At 38.6% G+C, this 23,181-nt stretch overlaps 4 protein-coding genes across 5 annotated transcripts; 2 read left to right on the top strand and 2 right to left on the bottom strand.

The window, feature by feature from the left end:
- Nucleotides 1–577: 577 nt before the first annotated feature.
- Nucleotides 578–6,676, bottom strand: LOC143884739 (transcription factor PIF4-like). Of its 2 annotated transcripts, XM_077388491.1 has the most exons (10): nucleotides 6,406–6,662; nucleotides 5,166–5,277; nucleotides 4,717–5,024; nucleotides 4,182–4,612; nucleotides 2,918–3,016; nucleotides 2,773–2,838; nucleotides 2,316–2,375; nucleotides 1,912–2,211; nucleotides 1,701–1,826; nucleotides 578–1,078 (listed from the first exon to the last, which is right to left on the bottom strand). In XM_077388491.1, the coding sequence occupies exons 2-9, from the start codon at nucleotides 5,255–5,257 to the stop codon at nucleotides 1,701–1,703; spliced, it is 1,482 nt and encodes a 493-aa protein (XP_077244606.1). In that variant the 5' UTR covers nucleotides 5,258–5,277; nucleotides 6,406–6,662; the 3' UTR covers nucleotides 578–1,078. The 2 variants fall into 2 exon arrangements, with proteins under 2 accessions (XP_077244606.1, XP_077244607.1); XM_077388492.1 differs by lacking the exon at nucleotides 2,316–2,375 and having other exon boundaries at nucleotides 6,406–6,676.
- A 2,142-nt stretch (nucleotides 6,677–8,818) lies between these two features.
- Nucleotides 8,819–12,832, top strand: LOC143884738 (gamma-soluble NSF attachment protein-like). Its single transcript, XM_077388490.1, has 8 exons — nucleotides 8,819–8,865; nucleotides 9,359–9,426; nucleotides 9,539–9,623; nucleotides 9,722–9,880; nucleotides 10,110–10,253; nucleotides 10,631–10,819; nucleotides 11,146–11,275; nucleotides 12,047–12,832. Exons 1-8 carry the CDS (start codon nucleotides 8,819–8,821, stop codon nucleotides 12,146–12,148), a joined length of 924 nt encoding a protein of 307 aa, XP_077244605.1. The 3' UTR covers nucleotides 12,149–12,832.
- LOC143884737 (NAD(P)-linked oxidoreductase superfamily protein) lies at nucleotides 12,150–17,514 on the bottom strand. The gene is made up of 10 exons (XM_077388489.1): nucleotides 16,703–17,514; nucleotides 15,466–15,557; nucleotides 15,318–15,358; nucleotides 14,988–15,149; nucleotides 14,870–14,892; nucleotides 14,685–14,756; nucleotides 14,287–14,454; nucleotides 13,002–13,084; nucleotides 12,856–12,918; nucleotides 12,150–12,562 (listed from the first exon to the last, which is right to left on the bottom strand). Exons 1-10 carry the CDS (start codon nucleotides 16,911–16,913, stop codon nucleotides 12,377–12,379), a joined length of 1,101 nt encoding a protein of 366 aa, XP_077244604.1. The 5' UTR covers nucleotides 16,914–17,514; the 3' UTR covers nucleotides 12,150–12,376.
- Nucleotides 17,515–20,005: 2,491 nt separating this feature from the next.
- LOC143884733 (oxygen-evolving enhancer protein 2, chloroplastic-like) lies at nucleotides 20,006–23,181 on the top strand. The gene is made up of 4 exons (XM_077388479.1): nucleotides 20,006–20,346; nucleotides 21,138–21,370; nucleotides 21,534–21,584; nucleotides 22,726–23,181. The coding sequence occupies exons 1-4, from the start codon at nucleotides 20,106–20,108 to the stop codon at nucleotides 22,984–22,986; spliced, it is 786 nt and encodes a 261-aa protein (XP_077244594.1). The 5' UTR covers nucleotides 20,006–20,105; the 3' UTR covers nucleotides 22,987–23,181.

The raw sequence follows: 23,181 nt of genomic DNA, 5'->3' as shown, positions 1-23,181 counted from the left end.
TTTTAAATTTTCTTGGTACATTTGTTTTTTTACCAATGACTGAGAGGCTCAACCTCTTTTTCTTGCTACTTTTGGGTTAATATCAAGACAATACTCGAAAAAAATAAAATGTTTAAAGGCTATTTTGATAATTGACCAAACTCACCTACTCTTTTATTTATTTAACCTGATGTCAAAAGCTGTTCAAATTCCCAAAAATCTCTCAACAGCCGATTAAAACAGAAAGGACAAGGAGAGTTCAGCCCGTTATCGAAGCATGGTAGTGTCAATATCATATCAGTAGTCTTTAAAAAAAAAGAAAAAAGGATCAGTCATCTATTTAAAAATGAGATTTGCTAGCATCCATCGCAGAAGGCATTTCGGGGTGGCCTATTGCATGTGAGAGCAGTCACCTCGTGAATGCCGACAAAATCTGCTGAAAAAAGGGCTGTTGCTAAGAATCAAATATATGACTAGTATAATAACCAAGTACAGCAGCTCAACTTCATTAGCAATAAATCAGCAAATAGAAAGCTTTCAAGTAACATTCCAAAAGAAAAGAAAGCACTAGAGTAACAAGCAAACCAAAAGAGTAGGATTAAAAAAAAGTGAAGATCATATGAAACCAGTGTTCATATATTTCGTGGAACAGCTACGATATTTTACACTTGCTCATTTCTGCAAGAACCTCAAATACAAAAAATGACAGTGAGCTATTTTCATACAGAATCAACAAGATAAACTGATTTGCCGAATCAGGAGTTCAACAAATTATGATTACTAGACTAATACGCTAAACCCAAATGGAAAATTTGGAAATAATTCACTTGCGGCGGTTCCGTTGATATGGACATATGGCAAACTGGCCTCAGCTTTAACATGAATATTTGACACCCATGCAATGAGCTGATTCAAATGTTTTGACTGGAACAACAGCTGTGCAGTGGAAAGCCGTGATTTTACAATTCTACAAAAAGGGTGTGCTTCGATCAGCCGAGGGTCCGCAGAACAATCTCACGAGAATGAATTGTATTGTGTTTTTTTTTTTAAACCTGGAATTTTTCTAGGAACCCGGGGCAGCACAATTATATTATGTTACCTGTCAGAATCAGAAAAGAGAGCCATCAATCATGTTGGTAAAGTTATGATGGGGACTAAGAATAAGTGATACGTATGTCGATAAAATCAGATAAGACCGGATGAATATGCACCACCAAAATGATAAGAACAAATGTTGAAAAAATCAGATAAGACCAGATGAATATGCAGCACCAAAATGATAAGAACAAGAAGTTCAATAACAAGATCTACCACTAGCTAAAAGTTTGTTGTTGATTATATGTTATATCACCAGTCCCTTTCTTATCCTAGCCCAGATTTATTGGGAATCAAAAGATATAGAAATAATTAGGGTTCAAGGAATGATACTTGCAAGCATTGAACCAACTCCAAGTGCAGCATGAGGGCCGCAGATTTTAGAAGAAAATATTTAAATAATGATACTACCTGCCCATTTTAAACCTCCACAAATTGAAGGGTTAGGACTTAGGATGATCCTATGGAGAAGATTTTTTGGGCTGGTCGATCGACCAAAAATGTGGACCCATCTTCAGGCCTCCAGCCATGGGAATTTATGATTTCAAATAATTTTTGAAACTACCAGCGAGAAGCAGATCACTTCTTGCGATTGCTGCGTTAAGCCTACTCTAGCTAAGTCTTACCTAATTTCCATTTTGAGAATTGTCCAATGAAACTCCTCCATCGGAAGGTCCACCGCTGCTACTTGGTGGTGCCATCCTCTGACTATGCTGTGTTATCTGAGAGCCATAATTAAATAAATTCATCGCCTACAAGATAATCAACAAGATGATCAGAAAAATTTCTCAACGACAAAAATAAAAGAATTGGCAAGCAGGAGATGACAACAAGAACCTGAGGAGCCATATGCATGGGATGGAAGCCAACATAATGTGCATATGGGTCAGGAAAATTGGCATTTTGCATCCGATTTTGAAAATTTATTGGACTTAAGACTGGAGACGGGCATAGTGGGGGTTGGTTTGGCACAGGAGCTGAGGCAACAGATTGATCGGCCAGTGGAACTCTTGGTAACTGTACAGGACCATGAATTGAGGGCAAGGGAGCCTGACCCATTCCCATTCCCATACATGAGATGTAATGTTGGACGCCTGGAAACATCATTGGTGCCATGCCGCTCCTCATCCACATTATCTATGGCACAAAAAAGAAACACACGCCATGACACAACTTGTTAAGAAATGTTATGAAGCTTACTATAAGCATAGTTATGAACTTGGCGTTTCTTGAAACTGAACTTGTAATTGAAGTGACTTCAGGTACTCGATCGCTTCATCCAACATCGATGCTTTGTCTGACTGGACAATTACAACTAAATCATCAGTGGATTAATTAAAACATAAGAGCTTCTTGGCTGTTGAGAGCAAGATAAGACATCATATATAGTTGGTAGCAGATGGGATTATATTCATCGACACTTATTAGATTATTTTCACACTTTTTGATTGATGGGATTTGGTATAATACTTATGAGATCGATGAGATAGATATTTAAAAATTTCTTCTTAGAATGTATTGATTTGACCCCATAAGTGGGACGGGCCACCACGTTTGTCAACACGCCAACAAATACAAACATGCTTTAGATATTGAAGTATTTTGGGAAACAACAAAATGCATCCAACTATTACAACCATATCAATCCTATAGTGTGTTTCTTGGTCGGTAAGGAGAGAAGAGAAAGGAAACTTATACCTTATTACAGTGAGGTATAAGCTGTTGCAGTGCCTTCATCTTTTCGTTGATTCTATCCCTCCTCCTCTGCATTAGTTAATAGCAACAGTAAGAAGGTGTACAGTGTGAAATACTAGAAATGGCATGCCTATTTCTCAGAACCTACCCTCTCTGAGAGATTGTGGACCTCCACAGCACGGCTTTGGCGGGCAGATTTAGTTCTCTGAGTTGGCTTGTCTGTATCAACTGATTCATATTCGACCTCCTGCATTGATTTATAAGTTTAATTCTCAAGATGGAAAACCAGAACATACATAACTGTTAGGCCCAAAATCGGTAACAGATGAGGCAGTGACGAAGGAGCTGATCTGGCAGGTCCGAATTGCTGAACCGATTAAGGATTATGTCCTGCACAGAACACAAGGTCAGAAGACCAACCCGGAGTCGTAGCTCCGGACGGGCCCTTCGACACTCAAGTTAGTCATGGGCACAAACTTGGGAAAACCAAAACTGGAGATGATGGCTTTTTTTAGGGATTCGGTCCCCTACCTTTGAGCCTTAGGAGGCCTTTTATAGTGGAGTTTTGGGTATTGGATTACCCTTTTGCCCTTGGGGACAGGTGTCAGCCTATTAGTGGATCAAACTTTACCATTTCCTTCATGCCCTTGGACAGGTGCAACATTGTGGTTGGGCAAGGTTTACACTTGATCTTTCCTTTTTTAGGCTGTAATGACCCTATTACCCCTTGTTGGGTGATGAGCATGTGGGCTTGCCTTGGTGCCACGTGTTGATCCGTGAGTGGGGGATCTTTTTACACCCCATCAATAACTATTCCCTTCTTTTAGAGATGCATAATGACATTAAGTCGATCACATCAATGTGATCGTCATGACAACATCGTTTATCCTTCTTAGTGTTACATATCTTGTTGAGTTGGGTGTCTTGAATTAAACCCGGTTGGGGTCCGAAATATTTTGTGTGACTCGGATGCGGCCCGTTTATTGGGTCCGGGGGCGAAGGCCCCAGCCACTCGGCCCAGCCCGTTTTATGTGTTTTCGGCCCGATTCGAGTAAGTTTCGGCCCGCTTTATATAAAGGGGTTTTAGGGCTTATTTTCGGTTCTCTTGTTTTTTGAGAAGAGCGTTGAGAGCAAAAGGGTGCAAAGGGTGTACTAGGGTTCTTGGGTTTTTGGTGAGAGATACTGATCTTCTCTTGTAATCTCCTGTTTCTATAGTGGATTTTCTTGTCGCCTCTGCCGTGGATGTAGGCTTTGCTGAAACATGTAAATCTTTGTGTCTTTGTGAGTTTGCTTGTGTTTGGTTCTTTTGATTTGCTCTGCCATTGAAACTGTGGATTGCTATTGGCGGGGTTTTTCATAACATATTTCTTGGAGATTAAAAAGAGTGAAAATAAGAAAGAAAAGACGTTAACCTTGCTCTGGAAATCAGATTCATCAGCATCTCTTCCCTTCCTTTTGTGGCTCTGGTTACTTGCTGTCTGTTTAGACGTTCTTCCGATACTAACCCCAGAGCCACCAGATGATGAAGTGACGGCCGGCTCAAGTGAATCCGTGTGGCTTCTCTCACTTTGAAAAAACATCTTCTGAACGTCTTTCTTGACAGTTTCACCAACACCATTACTAGAAGCATGACTCAGATCAGCCTCATATTGAACTTTATTGCTGCTACAATGGCTCAACCCTATCGTCATCATTGAGGAGTCCTCGGCTTCTCCTCGGATTACATTGCCTGATCCTTTTTCTTCAACAGTTACATTCGATGAACCTGAACTGGCCTCGATGGGTCTTGGGAAGTTAGAAAAATTTCTGATTCTACCAAAACTAGGAGCTTGTGGAACTGAATCTGCAAAATGCATAATATTGTACTATTTAAAAACAGGTTCTGACACTTTACTACTTATGATGAAGCCATAGGTTTCTTAATCAGCACCAAATTTTGCATTTCACCTTCTCCGGTGGCTTCTTGGCTCAGCTTATCAGCACCAATTGAGTTGACAGTCGACACATCATAGAAGAAATCTGAGCAGAACTCTTTCTCAAGCGAATCGTCGAGTGGGTATTGGAGCCATGATACTATCTCGTCTTCTTGAATCAAATTGTTCGAATTCCCAAAACACCCACCACCTTTAGATGGTTGTTCCGGCTTATTTAGTTGTTTTGATTCATTAGAAGTGAGTATTGGTTTTCGATGTGTCTGACTGTTCAAAACCACCTGCCCATTTTTCCATAAGAGCTCTACGAGATCTTGGTCGGGCCTAATATCAAAGATCAATAAAATCGTGAAACAAATAACCATGTCCACACAAATATTATGTCCATCAATTTTCTATTTGAACAAACATAAAGAGAAATGATAAACCTAAAAATAGAAATGTTAGAGAGAGAGAGAGACTAACCCCATGGATTTCCTCTGATTTGAAAAAGGAAGGAGATCGATAAAAGGTCCAGAGTCGTCCTCCATATTCCAAGCAGGGATGCAGTGATTCATTACAGGATGAAGAACCTTAACTACAGAAAACAAAAATGAAAAAAAAAAAATCAACTTTAAATCAGCAATGGGTCCCAAAAAATTCTACAAGATAAAAAATCATTAAAAGCCCTAAAACCCAATTATAGAAAGCAAACTTTAAAGCTCCATTACAGTAAAGAAGATCAGAGAGCCATAAAATACATAACAAATAAAAGGAAAGGATCAATTGGAATTAGTACCAAAATTCCTTTTTTAGACCATTTTGAAACATGAAACTGATTTCTCTCCAAGAAACAAGAAATCATAGACAAAGAACCTAATCCTCCAGTACCTACTAGGCCCTCACTCCAGCGCTCCCCCCCCCCCCCCCCCCCCCCCCCCCCCCCACACACACACACACACACATACAGAGAGAGAGAGAGAGAGAGAGAGAGAGAGAGAGAGAGAGAGAGAGAGAGAGAGAGAGAGAGAGTTGAATTAAGCATAAGAATAAGAATTCCAGAGGTTAAGATTATTCTATAAAAATGTCAGATAAGAACAGCATCACTTCCCAACATCCTTAACAAAGGGAATAAAATCCATAAAGCAAGAATAGTAAAAAAAATAATAGGAAATTGGAAAAGATAAATATAGCATCAGCAGACACAAAAGCTTAATATCCAAGTTACCCAGTAGGGAAGGAAAATAACATCCAAAGTTTATCAACTAAAGTAGCATGATTTCCAAATAACCCTCTTAAACCCCACATCAGGAAAATGCACAAAGGTAGAAACCTTGCAACTAAAACATCACAATTTCCAAATAACCCACCTAAATCAGAGCACCACAGAAACAAAGATACAGGAAAATCCACATCAGGAAAATGCACTAAAGGTAGAAACCTTGCCCGCTAAAAAAGCACAATTTCTAAATAAACTATAGAAGTAAGAACTCAACATCAGAAGAAGAATTGTTTCAAAATACAACAAAAAATTTCCCACTTCAAAAAACAAAATAAAAAATAAAACAGAACAATCAGAAAAACTAACAAAGAAAAATTGGGGTTTAACTTGCAACAGCTAAACAAGCATAATATTCAGTCAGTCACAAACAACTCACCCAAAACAAAAACACAAAGCTTAATCTCAGAAAGAAAAAAGAAAAAGAAAGAAAGAATAGAAACCCACCTGTTTCGAAGTTTTTTTCTGCCTAGAATTGGAGAAAGAAAGATGAGAAAATAAATATGCAGAGATGTTGGAGGTAACTAAGATGCACTATTTGTTGCAGCTTTCAAAACCCCACGAGCTCTCTTCTATTCGACTCTAACCATTTATCTATGGTTCGAATGGTAGATAGAGATCATATCTTCCATCCTAAATAGTAAACACTAACTTGTTGTCAAAGTTGGCAACTTTGGCAAAACTACCAAGTTGCAAATTTATAAAGAGATAATAAATCGACTCCCCAAATTGATAAATCGACTCCCATGTCTTTCTCTCTCCTAGACTCCCAAATTGATAAATCGACTCCCCGTGCCTTTCTCTCTCCTTATCAATTTGGGGAGTCGATTTATCACTTACTCCTTATGAGTATTTTTAATCTTTCGTTACCGTAGATGTGACATGTAAAGGTATATGTGCTAACCTCGTCCCACTTGATTGATGAAACATGGGGTTCAAAGACCAAATAGGAACCTAATAAAGGAGAGGTACTTATATATGTTAGAAGGTGAGTGATGCCTTTTTGCCTTCTTACCCAAGCAACCCACAATCCTGTTAGAAATAAGACCCCCGTGGTGGAAAATAAGGCAATTTTCTCAACAGGCTTAAAGGAAGAGCCTTAGGTTTCATCCTTTCAACACTTAAAAGTGAATGGAATATCTTAGGAGCCTTACAATGCTCATGGCGAATGGGGTAGCCCCGACACCAAAAATTTGAACCTTGGGCCAAGAGAGACTTCCCATCTAGTGTGTCCCTATAAAAGAAAATAGGGCAGTGATAAATCAACCCCCCAAAATGATAAATCGACTCCCCATGTGTCTATCTCTCTCCACTTTCTCTCTCTAACCCAGAGGAGAGAGAAAGACACATGGGGAGTCGATTTATCACTCCCCGAGAAAATATTATTACGTATAAAGAAAGAGAAAAATGTAGAAGGAAACCAATGTTTACTCTCTTTTCTTTTGTTTTTGTTCTTAGAAGAATTCTCAAACTCTATCTTTAAGTTAGGAAGGTGAATGATTCTTTGGGGGGGGGGGGGGGGGGGGGGGGCCTGTTGTAGTTGTCATAGCTCAAAGTATTTGTGTATCGGAGCCTGTGGCTAATTACATAATGAAAACAGTGTTAAATGGATAGTTACTAACTTAATATTGTTATTCTGCATGTTCTAGTCCACAATATCGGTGAATTGGCTCACCACACTGCTCGTGCTAGAATCAAATGCTTTATAAGATATTAATTATATCATTTCTAAAATTATAGCTGTGTTATTATACAAATAATCACATTTAATATTAAAAACCAATTGCATTTAAGGTTATATACAAACAAACCATTGAAATATGGTGGAAGTGTTCATTGTTTGGCTATGGTCAATCCAATGTAAACCCAAATAACTTGAGCAGTTCATGCCCGTGGGTATGCATTGTCTTACCATGCTTCCTGGTTTCAAGCTTATGATTGAGTTCGGGTCAGGTTTTCGCAACCCGGGTTGAGTTCTGGTCGGGTTCGGGTTGAGGGCTTGAGCAACCCGACCCGAGTTCAACCCGAAATTTTTAATAATTCTTTAGTTTTTAAGCTTAAAATCTCGAGTTCGGTCAGGTTGAACTCGGGTTCGGGTTGGCAAAAAGGGTTGCTCGGGCTGGGTCAAGTTCGGGTTGAGTAAATGGTTGCTCGGGCCTCAACCCAAACCCGACCCGCCTGGGTGGCACCACTAGTTCAATGCCCCCTTCTCTTCACTGGGACACCCCCATTGAGTGTAAAAAGAGCAGTCATAGATACACTAGAATGGGGTGACCCCAGGGAAGAAAAGAGGAAGAACATAGTGGGTCTAGCAAGATTGATAGCAAAGAAGGGGCAATGTACAAAAATCTCTCTTATCAGATAATCTCAACTGTTCGATATGGGGCCTCGAAGAAGATGATAAACTATCCGTCCATGGTGAGCCCATTAGATGCTTAATCTGGATATTGAAATGGGCCTTAACTTTACAAAATTACCCGACAGTTTCCTAGGCCTGGCCCAATTAAAATCCAAACCATTCATTTTTAAGGTCCTCACATAGATAGGGTGTCCACAAAAAATCAGATCCATATGTTAACATATACACTAAAAGGGTTATCCAGGGAGTGAAAGGGGGAGGCAAAATATGTCACTTTTTTTTTTAACCCCATTTGTTACTTGGACCACCCCTGTAGTGTAAAAAGAGTAGTGAAATTACACTAGATAGGGCTGTCCAGGGAAGATGAGGGGTGTGAATTTAATATAACCCAAGCTCGATAAGGCGGCTCGCGAGCCTGGCCGAGCCGAGCCGAGCTTTTGAGCTTAACGACCCGAGCCGAGCCTGGCCAAGCTCGGCTCGTTTACACCCCTAAGCTCGAGCATGGCGAGTTCTGATGCCGAGAAGACGATGATCAAAGCTGATAAATTGTAAGTAATTCCTTCTTCTTTTTTTCTGTTCTTTTTCTTCGATTCTGAACTCACGATGAATAAAAAAAAATTCGTGCTTTTATAGTTTATTATTATATTTTTCTCAATTTCAAGTTGAAGATACTCAGATAATCATCTGATCTGACCTTTTCTTAAACACATTGATGAAATTCGAAATAATCTGATAATTTTCCTGTTGCCTTTTATCTTTTTCCCAAATTTTGGTAGTAAATTCAGTTCTAATAATCGAATATATAGAATGTGTAGATGCTTTGATGAACGCGAAAATCTAACCCAAAACACAAACTCTATTTTTTCAAGTATCACATTTCAACCTCATAATCAAAAATTAAAAACCCAATAAGAATTTTCCAAAGAAAAGACAAAAATAGGCGCAAAAAAGAGAGGCGATTCTAGATGTTTTTGTATTCAAGGCAGCAATGGGTATTTAACTATGTCTTTTACTTGTTCTTATTCTTTTTCCTCTTTGCAGAACAAAACTCAGTCTTACTAGGTGGAGTGCTGATTGGAAGAGTGTCACTATCCTATATGAGAAGGCATGTTGGTAATTTTTATACTTAAATGTAATGTTGCATCCAGAGTCATTTTTTTAGTCAGTGTTTTACTATGATTTGTTGGGTCTTACTTATAAATGCTTCTGCTTTTGTTGAAGCTCTTGCATTCAGGCTTGGAAAAGACAATGAAAAAGCTAAAATGGCATTTGAGAAGGCCTCAAAAGGGCAGGAGATGCTTTCATCGTATTCTCTTTTGCTTTGATTTACTTGGTTTTATATTTGGTATGTGTTCTTGCATGTTTTGAGTAATTAGTTTGAATTTTCCTTTCTGATTTTGATAGACCTTGGGATGCTGCCAAGCATATGGAGTCTGCTGCTTCTCTAGCAAAGGAACTTGGTAGCTGGAATGAAGTTGCTGACCTTTACAGAAGAGCATCCGAGTTGTACATTGAGTGTGGAAGATCACAGCCTGCGTCGGACGCTCTTGGAAAGGGTGCTCCGTCTGTACCTGGCTTCTTACATTCCTCTACTCTTATACAAGGTTTTAAATGTTGGTTTGGGTAAAATTTTCGAATTCAGCTGAAATCATGTAAAATTTCGGTATTTTACAAGATTTAGTTCATGTACTTTCGGTGTCGGCCCTGGCCAAAATTTCAGCCCAAAATTCCAAACCATGCTCCTATATGTCTTCAGAAAATTGTTTCATCAACATATTATTGTTTACTGTAGTGCCCTTGAAGATACCATTCCTGACGAAGCTGTTCGCATGTACACTGATGCTTGTGTCATTCTAGAAGAAGATGGGAAGGACCAAATGGCGTTTGACTTGTATCGTGCTGCCACAAGTGTTTACCTTAAACTTGATTGGCTAACAAGTAAATGTTAGCCACTCATAGTAGGTCCCCTTGCCCAAGGCACAAGCCAACAAATCTAGGTGACGCATTCAAGTGACCGGTATATCATACCCAATGACATCGATACCTTCATGATTGTCAGGGCATGTCTTTGTGCACGTATCTTGGAGTTTTCATTCAATTCTGCAGACTCTTAAATTAACAAATTTATTCCAAATCTTAAGTTGTACATCAGCAGGGGACAAGATGTCCCCAAGGAAAGATTACAATTTAAGATCTACATCCAAAGCCCCTGACCCCATCAGCTTAAAATCAAACGCCTAAATTGTTTGAGTGCCCTTCCGCCCTTGTGACGAGGTTGGAGCTATTGAAGATGAAAACTTGTGAATCCAAATAAAATGTTCATACATATATGCTCACTGTTAGCCTACCTTTTGAAATTCCTGATAAATTTCAAAACACTGTGGTTCCCTGCTCATGCATTTTATTATTACTATCATTATTTTGGTATCTGAGTGCAATTATAGTGTACCTTTATGCACATGATTTTAAGCAAGCACAGAAGTGTCACAATGATTGTTCTCAGTGAGTATGGCCTGTAAATATCAACAATTGAAATTTATTGGGAATCGCCTGAAAATCCCCCTTTTTTATTGAGAGATAGGATCATCCATTTGCTGTGGGACTGCTCTTGCCTTATTGTATTGTGGTGGCCCACTGGCCCACCTGCTGAAGGCTCCTGATCACCATGCCATGTCTGGGGGCCCATGAGCAAGAGAAGAAAGTCTTGCGTGTTTATCTTTAATAATATGCACACTTGATCTATTACTTTTTCTGAATCAATTTTGTCTCTGTCCCTGAGTTTTACATCAAAGAAACCTCGAGCTTAATTTACTTGCTCAACATTGCAGGATTGAAGCTTTTCTTAGTAGTGACCAGAACCACTGTGCTTCCAAGCTGCTGTCAGCTTATGCAGAAGGGGACATTGAAGAAATCAAACGTGTTGCTCAGTCGAGCACTATCTCAAATCTCGATCATATGGCAACTTTTCTTATTTGCTTACTCCTTAATAACACTTTGAGCTAAACTAGAATAACAATCACAAGTTTCAATCCCAAAACAAAACAAAGCAACATACCTCAATAAAGACAAGATGCAGAGCAGGATATGGTGCTGTCTCAAGGAGAAAACAGAGAGAATACAATCATTTGCATAAACTTCAACTCGTAATTAAACTAAAACTCCCCTTAAAGAATGTCTTATATATAAAAAATACTCAATTTTATCCTTGTAATACTTTCCTTCCTAGGCAAAAAAATTCTAAACCTTTCCTACACAGTTTCTAATTTTAAAGTAAAATTAAAAAAAACAATCCTAAACAAGCTAATATTCTTTCAGAACGAAATTAGAAACGTCTCAGAGAAAGCTGACTCAAATCTCCTCCACACCTTCCTTCTCCCACAGAATATAGCATTTTAGGGATTATCCTTTCCAGTTAAAAAATGGTTGCTTCACCCATCTGTTATGACTTATGAGTGGCTTTTTCTTTCTATCTTTTAGAGTTGAATTTCGGGTAGTTTACAGAAGCCACAGTTTTCCACACTGTAAAGGGGCCATGTATCTTTCTCACATTTCTGGTTGACTTCTATGTTGCTGAGTTCAGTCATTCGGGCTGGTTTACATCATTTTTCCTCCCAATCTGTACCATGAACTGGGGTTATCAAAACCCATTTTTCAAAGTTTGTTGCTCCCTTTTTTTTTTTGTAAAACTATCATTGCTACTGCGGAATTTTACTCATGCAATGGATGCAGATCATTAGGCTTGCAAGGAAATTGCCGACAGGCGATTTGGATTCGCTTGACTTAGACGCTGGCAAGGATGAAGAGCCTTTTGACGAAAATGACCTCACTTAGATTCTACTCCAACAACAGTCCTTTATTAGATAATTACAATTTACAAACAGTGTTTGTTCTGGGCTTGTAATGCATGCACAAAAAGATTTAAATATATTAATTTTGTATTTGTCAGCTTGGTTATTTTGAGGTATTGCTGAACTTTCGAGTAAATACATTCAGTTTGTAAATGATACAGGATGTTCAAATAGTTAAGGTAAGTAATTTTTTTCCTGCAGAAGACTTGAACTACAACTTTTCGACTGGAAACCCAATGACTGGTTTGGTTTCTGATGCCAACGTGCGGAGCTCGGTAATTTCTTCATCGGTGAGTCTCCACCCAAGTGCACCTGCAAACTCTTTAGCTTGTTCTGCATTTTTGGCTCCTGGGATGGGCACAATATTCTCCTGAGCTATTAACCAGTTCAGAACCACCTGTTGAAGGCCACCTTTGTTAGGAATTTGCTTTTAAATTGCACCTATTTGTGCACCCTTACTTCTACAACATCCAGGAATTTTTTCCAAATACATGCTCATGCAAACATATCAGAAGTGCGACTTCAAACAAGATGGCAACAGCTAGGAAAGCAAATTTAGTAGTTTCAATTTTTTTTAAAAATGTGCATTATTCTTTAGTTTAAAAGACATTCTCCTAGCCATTATGCATTTACCAGTATCTTAATTTGTGAGTATTTTGAGAAATTGAACCGGTTTTTAGAGATAGTAACCTGGGTGTTGGTTTTATTGTAGTTCTGTCCAATTTCCTTGATTCTGCTCAACAGTGGTTGGAGCTGCATGACATAAGAAATGTTTATGAAGTCTGCATATGATCATTAAGAGGAAATATTAATATGAAATGCTTTTGGGGTTCTACCTTTGTAAGAAATTCTGGAGTGTAAATCCGGCCGCGTGGGCCGCTTGGCGGATTTTCTGGGGTGTATTTGCCTGTGAGAACACCTGAAAATGATTCAAAACGTAGGGTCATGACTCTGATCGGGTTGTTTTCTCAGCTTCCTGGTAATAAAATTCCACAAGAAACGTTTTTCCTGCAATCCAAACAGGGCCTGAGTGCCTCTTTGTTTAGAAGGAAAGACCTTTCCAGATAGAAAGGGCTTTCCCCAGACAGCTTTCTCATTTTGGGTACTTCATTGTTTTAACCATTTGTTTCAACAAACATTAAAAGAACCCCCTCTTTTTTATTCTGAAAAGGTATCTCTCTTATTTGGACGCCTGTAACTTAGAAAAAGAGATCTTTTGTTATGTTCATAAAATAGTTTCTTGTTTCCTGGAGCTATGGTGTCTCACAAGGCACTACTCAAGAGGAAATAGAGAGCAATCTCATATGGGAGATTGCACCAAGATAAAGGGGAACACAAATAAAATCTCTGCTGCCTTTTCTATTATTGATAAGTGCTTAAATACAACTACCAAACACAAGCAGTAGATAACTCTAGATAACTCCTAAAAGATAGCTAGCAGCCCTACAAGATAGCCTGTAATGGCTTTATTTACAAAGATAAACCTTATCCTACCAAATTGAAAAGATCCTACCAAATGATAAATAACTTATTTACTTAATACTAAAAACTACGTTACATCTTTCCAACTTAGAAAGTCTTTCCTTGTGCAACAAAACAAAGGATAGTGGCCTTGTGGGGAAAATTTAGAAAAGTTTTTCCTTTTCACCAGTTTCCACAACTTTCCTGCCAACCAACCAAATGGGTTTCAAATCAATTTGAACCAGTCCAAATTAATCAGACCGTAATCCAACGTGCATATTTACCCGTTGCATCAACTTAGTCACTTTCAACAATTGATGCAAATCAAGTTGAACTACCAATCGCCAACTTTGCTCCTTGAGTGAGTCAGCATATTTCTAACAAAGCCGAGTCATGACTCTGATCGAGTTGAACTCGGTAAGGTCTTATCTGACTTTAGTTTTAGTCTTACTGATACTGTTGAACCATCAGCAGATTAATACTCAGGAAAGCCTATACAACTTATTTCTAAATGAAATTTCTAGGGATTCCACACTCTACATAATCTCTATTTGTTGAAAATTTTCTACAAAACAGTGTATATTTGTTAGTAATGCAGCAATAGATTTCTTTCCTAACCAAAAGAAAGAAGTAGAAAGTAAAAGAGTACTGGAATCATGCCTTGAGCAATAGGTGAATAGGCAATCATAGTGACTCCCAGTTCATCACAAGCAGCCTTCACACCATTCTCTTCTGGAATTCTGTATATGAGGCTGTAATTTACTTGGTTCGAAGCCAACGGAATCCCCCTCTTCTTAAGTTGATCATAAGCTTCTTTAAGACGCTTCGCTGGAGCAAATAACAAACAAGTTTCATCAATTACACTAACACATTAGTGATTTCTAACATATGGTCTAAGTGATTTCTTTCTTGATTTTCGGGTCTTAAGGCAATGACGTGCCCATCTCTTGTATCTTTTGCTTAATATCAATAAAATTTAAGGTTCAAGCAATAGATAAAGTCCGGGTTTTCTTTAAAAAAACGCAGACATATTAGAAATCGAAGAATACAACTTGTACCACTATAGTTTGAAACGCCAACAGCTTTTACGAGCCCCTTTTCAACAGCATCTCCAAGGCCATCAATGTATCCTGAAAATGATTAGTAAAAGATCAAAACTTCTTCATAATTGACAAGCAGTTCATTCCAGATTAAAAGAAATTCAATTTGGTATCTGTTGAAGAAGGATGGCTTTAATATCAACCTTCGTTTCCCCATATTCCTGGCCTGAAAATTAGCAGAACTGTCTCTATTACTTGCTATTGAGTTTTAGAAAAACAAAATTAAACATCTCATAGTAAGATAAGGATCATTGAGCGAACCAATGAAGCTGGTAGAGGTCAACCGAAGAAAGGCCAAGACGAGACAGTGAATCTTGAAGGGCTGCGAGGACGCTCCCTCGGCCTAGCCTCCATGGCAGTGCTGCAAACTTGGTGGCAATGGCTACCTCAGCTGAATCCTTTTGTTGCCTTTCTTTGATGAATCTACAAAAGGAGATGATTTGATGCAGGGGATTGAAAATCTACAAGCAACTACTGATTTTAACAGAGCTTTAACTCCATGTAGAATGGGAATTAGATCACAAAGTACAAAAGATCAACAGAACTAAACATATAAAATTATGTGTAGAATTGTCAAATCTGGTCAACTACCTTCCAATCAAAGTTTCAGAATTAATTGCTCCAAAAGACATCTGCAAAAAGATAGAATTGTATTTATTCACTAATTTTAGTTTTTATCTATCACCAAAAAAGCATGAGGACATGAAAAGAAAAACAAAAAACAAAAAGCCGATCTCACCCTAGCACCGTAAACCTCTGCAGTATCAAAGAAGTTTATGCCGCAATCGATACTGGCATCAAAAGCGGCCTTGGCTGCCTTCAGTTTCCTGTCTGGCATCACAAATTAGAACCTAATTACAGATCAATACAGCTTCAAGGTTTTTTTTTTTTTTAAAGGCGAAAATCCATGAAGAATCCAGACCCAAAAACGCATTAACAAAGAGTACCATTGGAACAATTGAAAAACTACAAAAATTGAAAGGATTTTATCTAAATTTCCAACATTACATATTTTAATCAAAGTTAGATCACAAATTCATCAAAACTAAAAAACCCAAACCCATCAACAGATTATCAACTATTACCATTATTCCATGCAAAAGAATATAGCAAAAGGTTTAAAATCTATAACACTTAAAACAACACCCTGTGAACAACTATAGACAATATCCCAATAAAAGTTCTAAAATTTCAGCATAAACCCAATGGAAAACTAAAAAAAAGTGTATCAGCTCATTGTGGGAAAAGAAAATTGGTGAGAAATGTTCAACCACCACGCAAAGCTACTACCCCCCTCTACCTCTTCCAAAAAAAATAATAATAATAATAAATAATAATAATCAATCAATAGTTCCATTTTTTCCAATCCAACTTGTTATCAATGGAAGATACTAACTTCAACCACACATAGAGAGGACTTCTGGATACGCGGATTTTAGAATCCTGAATTTCCTCAAAATTATAGTTGGGAGACACGAGAAGCAAGAGAGCAGCCGTCGTTTTCTGATTTCTAGCCCTTCTTTCCGACAGAAAGAGAGCTGGCGATCGTCCCAAATTTCCAGTTTTAAAAATCTCAGGATGCGGAAGAGATTTCTAAAAGCTGTATTTCTTCCTTAAAATCCTAGAAACGCTGCCAGGACAGCATATCAGCGGCTTGATCATGAGTCTCTTTTACACTATTTTCAAACTAAAACTTGGATTCTAAAATCCGCGTATCCAAACTGCCCCTAAAAATATAATATGGAATTTCTGGGCTAAGAGTTTGAATTCAGGCAATCTCAACCAACCCAAATACCAAAATCATTTGAATTAGAAAAGATATGTATTGTTTCTTATGTCAAAATATGATAAATTAATACCATCCCAGGCCTACAAGAACATTCTACTGAGTTAATCTGAAAGTAAAGTTCAACCAAACATTACAACCATTAAATTCAAAATAAATAAGAAAATATTTACTGTTTCTCTTAACATACCATCCCATTCAAAGTCATTCCAATAGCTGGTGTCTCCCCAGGCCCAAGCACCAATTCCAAGCTTGGTGACCTTCAAATTAGACCCACCCAAATTCACCTTCTCCTCCCCACTTTTCATGGTTGCATAATCCTTAGAAGAAATGGCTCTTATTTTTGTAGTGTTTCTGTGATTAAAAATAGAGAAACTCGCACTGCTAACTTGTAATGCCATGGTTTCTTTTCCAAAGCTCAAGCAGTTTCTCAATTGAAACGATAGAGAAATTCAAGTATTATCTGAATTTGAGAACTTTCTCTCTGAAATTCAAGAAGAACAGATGAAGAAAATTGTGGGCGTAGGGAATTGCAAAGACATGAAATGGGTTCTTTTTCTGAATTAGAGGAACTATGTATAAAATTGTAGCAGCATCAAGGAAAGAATAAGGGGAAAATTGGAGAACTCAAAAACAGAGGAGGTTTCTGAGTTTGAGGATCAGTAGAATAACTTCAAAAGAAACTTGGGTTTTTGGGGAGTTGCAAATACCATGAAATGGGCTTTCTGAAATTGAGAAGACCTCTCTCAAAATCTAAGTAGAATCAAGTTAAGAGAGAGTTGGGTTCTCCAAGAACTGCACAACCATGAACAGGGTTTTTTTCTTTTTTTCCTGAATTTGAGGAGGAAAGAGGGAATCTAGAGATGATTAGGATGAGATTCTGTAGAGATTTGGTGGGAGTAAAGAGAATATGTGGCCCTAATTTTGTATACGTTGGAGCTTGGTAGCTATAAGATATATTTTTGAATATGGTGTTTCTTTCGTGTGTAATTGCCACAGCCGTAAAAAATAGAAAGGAATGCTACAGAAGTGTAAAGATGCTTTAGAAACTTATAACTGATATCTTGCTACTTTAGACCCCTATTTAGATTATGGGCCAATTCGAATTAACTGTCTACAGATATCCCAACACTAAACAAGTTTTAGCCAAGTGCTATCGTGACGTGTTAACATACTTTGGTGTGGTCCATGGGGCCCACAAGGATTTATGCAATCAATGGAGCCCACTAGAGATAGTGTAGTAAGTGACTAAGTGGGGCCACAGGTATTTCTCAACCTGCCAAAGGGCATCAATAAAATTGGCTCTCACTCTGTCCTACTACTTGCATTTCAGGGGATACAATATTTTTTCTTGTCTTAGTCTTACTATAGGTGATTCTAATATGGGGGAAAAAACATAGTTAGGGTCTCCCAATTGACCCACGGTCTAATGGATCCAAAGGGTCCGAACTTAATTGGTGAGGACTTGGACATATCGCTTGGATCCGTCCAACATGATTCGGATCCATATCGATCCTAAGATTCGAAATCGTGCTGGATTGGACTCAGACATAGCCAGAGATTCAGTCGAAGCTTCCTAAATATGATTGGAAGCTGCTAATATTTAAAAAAAAAAAATCATTTTTTCTCCTTTCAAATGAACTAAGTCTCTAGTCGATTCTCTCTCTCTTCTTTCTTTCCCTTGCTTTTCACCTAACTCTAAACGCTAACTAAGCAGGCATTAACCTAATCCTATAGACTAGATGCTTGTGTGTAATTCGATTAATACCTTTGTTTATGAGCATTATTTGACTTATTTAGAAGTGTATATTAGTCACAGATAATGGAGTGAATCGAATTAATAAACTATGTAGACAAACACTAATAGTGGATACAACATCTCAACTTTTTATGAAATCCTACTAGTATAAAATATAGGTAAGACACAAATCCCGAACTCCCTTGGAGTGATCTCATTCGAAGTGGCAAGAGAAATAGAGCTACATATGGACATAGATCCCCCAGGTGAAAGAACTGGGGTAGATTTGGAAGCATCTGAGCTCCTGCCAGCAGGCTTAGAAGCAACTTTCATGGTGCTATTAGCTTTCTCCTCAGAAAGGGGCAAGCTTAAAGGAGGGCCATAGGAACCTCTTGAAATGATTCCGAATCAATCTAGGCCTCATTGCTTTCTAAGTCATCCAGAAAATAGAGTAAGAAAGGCTCACCAGATATTGAAACCTACATTGTAGAAACCAAAAGGTTAGAGGTATCTGCATTTGGGGCAGATGGGGCGCCCTTGCATAGCCCTTTCATCTTATTTATGCAAGGGCGCCCTTCTGTTTAGACTGCCTCAAAAAACAATTGTGCAAGGGAGCAAGGTCCCTCCATAGAACGATCCAGATCATTCATTTGGGGGGCCCTCTAATTCAATATGTGACTTGCAAGCAGACAGCTAAAAGAAATATAATCAATGGGTTATTCTCTATGGTAAGAAGTTCACAGAATGGATGGCTGTGATGCACCAATCGAAGAGATTGATTGATTAAACCATTCCTGATGAGGAATGCTTCACGAGCGCGAATGAGCCCGGGAACGGCATATGGGTCTCACTTCTGATTGATCCAAACCGTTCATTTGAGAGGCCTTGATCTGGATCTCTTGAGGCCCAATAATTTCAACAAATAAGACACATTTCTAAATGTTAGTAGAATTGGACGATTGGGATAATTCCTGGGCTTCTGGGATTCCAACAAAGTCCTATCAATTGGACCGTATCACTCATGGATGGGACCCACTATGCCATTGTGGGCTTACAACATTGTATTACAATGAGGTCACTCCTTACTTAGCCATTACTCTAATCCTGATTACGTTTGATCACTCACCCACAAATAGTAGGCAAAAACAAAAATAACCGACCCTTTGCATCCAACAACCAATGGCTCTTTGGTCAGATGGTTAGGATCATTCGCAATAATAAATGCATGCCAAGTGTATGATGGAGTTCGATACCCTCTCTCTCTCTCTCTCTCTCTCTCTCGCCTGGTTAGTTTTGGATTTTGACAGCCGATTATGAGTCCAGAACTGATTATTGGACCCAATATTAAACTTAAACTCGAGTAGCTTTTGACTCATAATCCAAAATAAGCAGGGCCTAAGGATTCCTCTTTCTGCCTAAGGATCGATCACACCCACAAACATAAGGTCAAAACAGTAACAGCAAACAATTCACATCCAACAAGGATTAGCCCTTTGATCGGATGGTTAGGATCATTTTCAATAATATATACATACCACATGTACGATGGAGATTTGATGAGAGAGAGAGACAGAGAGTTTAAAATTGGATAAGGTTTTAGAGCTTTTGATTCGTCCATGTGGCACCCCAATATATGTGCTTCTTTCCTCTGTAAACCACCAATAAGAGATCCACATGGACGAATCAAAAGCTCTAAAACCTTATCCAATCAAAAATCTAATCTTCACATGATATCCAAACCCACATCCAAAATCCAAAACCAAACTATTTTCCTTCACTCAAACAGACACCACTCAACCTTCTTCTAATACAACCACATACACACTTGAAAGATTGTTTTAACCTAAGAGAGAAAATGGCATCCACTGCATGTTTCCTCCATCACCATGCACCCTCCACACCCACTAGGATGCGGCAGCCGCGCCACATGTCAAACATCAAGCCCTCCCGAGTGGTCTGCAAAGCCCAAAATCTTACAAGCCATGATGAAGAAGGCAATGCCGCAGTGTCGCGCCGATTGGCTCTTACTGTGCTCATCGGCGCCGCAGCCATCGGCACCAAGGTTTCACCCGCCGACGCCGCTTATGGCGAAGCCGGTAAGTTATCCAATTCAATCACTAAAACACCCATAAGTTTGTTCTTTGTATTGTTTTTTCAATTAGGCGCTATTTGTTTTGGATTTTGAGAATCGATTATGAATATTTGACTCAAAATTAAGACCCGGATCGTGTTTGTTTTGGATTATGAAACCGATTGTCAGTCCAAAACCTATTATTAGACTTAAAATTGCGTTAATTTTAAGTCCAATAATTGGTTTTGGACTGAAAATCGGTTGACATAATCTAAAACGAACAGGACCTAAGGCCATGTTCGTTTGGATTTTGAGTCAAAAAAATTGATTATTGGACTCAAAATTACATTTAAATCCTGTTCAGTTTAGATTTTGATTGAGCCAACAACTCATTAATTGTTGGACTCAAAATTATGTATAAGTATGATTATTGGGTTGTTGGCTCAAAATTGATTATCAAAATCTAAAACGAACAGGATTTAAATGTTTTTTTGAGTCCAATAATCAGTTTTTGACAAAATCGATTCTCAAACAGGGCCTTAATGGGCGGGACATAGACTGTACACCAAATAATGATGTATAGTCTATCTCTTTTGCTATCTATACCATAGAATGGGAAAAATTGAGTGGCCCTGAGGTTATTTAAAATCATATGAATATAAACTTCCATTTAACTATTTATACATGTAAATTTATCTAGTGGGTGCGTGCGTGGTCAATGGTTGAGGCTCTGTTTCTCAACCTTGAGGTAGCAGGTTCGACCCAGATTAGCAACCAAAAAATTAATAATGAACAAGATTCATTGGGTGGATGCAGCTAATGTTTTCGGAAAGCCAAAGACAAACACAGAGTTCATTCCCTACAGCGGAGATGGATTCAAAATATCGATACCGTCGAAATGGAACCCGAGCAAGGAGGTGGAGTACCCCGGTCAGGTGTTAAGATATGAAGACAACGTAGACAGCGCTACCAATCTTGCTGTCATGGTCATCCCCACCGCCAAGAAGTCCATCACTGACTACGGGCCCCCTGAGGAATTTCTGTCTCAGGTAATTCTATTTTCCCTATTTTTTCCTTAGTTTTTTTTATTTTCAGTTTTACATCTCCTACCTCGCACTTAGAATCAGAGAGTTGCAACCACGAGGTCACAAGTTTGTTCCCAACTTTAAAAGAAGAAGGAAGACTAATTTTTTTTTGTATGGTAATTTTCAGGTGGATTATTTGCTGGGGAAGCAAGCTTACTCTGGCAAAACTGATTCTGAGGTAGTTAAGATTAAAGAAACAAGAAAATTTGAAAATTTACTTTAGTACAACACTCTTCGGTGAATAAACAGCCATGCCATGTTACTTGATTATTTGGCAGGGAATTTCTCCCCTCAGGGGCCGGCCCCCTTGCAAAAATGGCTACCAAAGGGGGCACCCTTTCAGCCCATTTTTGCAACGACTCCCTTGAGTTTAGCATACCTCATATATATGTGCACCATATAATAGGTTGTCTACACATAATCATTTCTCTATCTAGTTACTGCAACATGCTTTTTAGGGGCCGTTTGGATACACGGATTTTAGAATCTTGGATTTCCTCAAAATCCTGGATGGGAGGTGAGAGAAGGAGACCGTCCGTCGTTTTCTTATTTCTCACCCTTCTTTCTGTGGAGCGAGAGAGTAGGAGATCATCCCATGTTTATAGGTTTTAGGAATCTCAAGACGCGAGAGAGATTTCTAAAACCTAGATTTCTTACTTAAATCCTTGATATGCAAGTTACTTCCCCCCACATCTGCAACCTACTTCCATTGTAAAATCCAGAATTGTTCACTGCTTCTAAACTAGAACATGGATTCTAAAATCCAGGTATCCAACAGCCCCTTAAGGGCCGGTTTGGATATGCGGGTTTTAGAATCTAGGTTTTTAGTTTGAAAACAGTGTAAGAAAGGGTTAGAGACGAGAGAAGAAGAGGACCGGCCGTCGTTTTTTACTATTTTTTACTTCTCTCCCTTCTTTCCATCAGCAAGAGAGTAGCAGATCCTCCCATATTTTCAGGTTTTAGAAATCATACGGGATGTAGGAGAGATTTTTAAAACCTGATTTTCTTGCTTAAAATTCAAGAAACGCTGCCAGGACAGCATCCAGCAGCTTGATTCATACCCTCTTTTACACTGTTTTCAAACTAAAAACCTGGATCCTAAAATCCGTGTATTCAAACGGCCCCTTAGAGTTTTATATCAGTCTGTCGAATCCTACTGAGAGGTCCATTAGAGATCAGAAATTGTTGAAGAAACAACAAGATGCTTCTTTTGTCCGATCCAGGCGATCAGAAAATAACGAAATGGTTGATATATTCAAGATAATTAGGTATTTACAAAATACCGTCTCATGATTTATAGTATCAATTTTATTTTGAAGGGCGGATTTGACTCCGGTGCTGTGGCAACTGCCAACATATTGGAAGCCTCGACACCAGTCATTGGCGGGAAACAATACTACTCTGTCTCTGTTTTGACAAGGACAGCCGACGGAACCGAAGGAGGCAAACATCAACTGATTACTGCCACTGTATCAGATGGAAAGCTTTACATTTGCAAGGCGCAAGCCGGGGATAAGAGATGGTTCAAGGGAGCTAGAAAGTTTGTAGAGAGCACGGCAAGTTCCTTCAATGTGGCTTGATAAGAAAATGTGGGTCTGATTTGTCTTAATGTAAATGGGTAATATGCTATTAGGACAGTGATTTTCAGGGGAGAAGATGTATTAATGTGAGAGGTTTGGTTAGAGAATGAGAAATGGGATTTGAAGATCTCTAAATACATTAAGACCCTACAGTAATAAGTTCAAAGGTTGGGAAATCTCTCCTTTTTCTGTGTT

This window comes from Tasmannia lanceolata, unplaced genomic scaffold, assembly GCF_043159265.1.
Source record: "Tasmannia lanceolata isolate RefF3 unplaced genomic scaffold, GAP_Taslan_0.1 ptg000008l, whole genome shotgun sequence".
Taxonomy (NCBI): Eukaryota; Viridiplantae; Streptophyta; class Magnoliopsida; order Canellales; family Winteraceae; genus Tasmannia; species Tasmannia lanceolata.
This window is presented reverse-complemented; position numbering and strand designations above follow the sequence as displayed.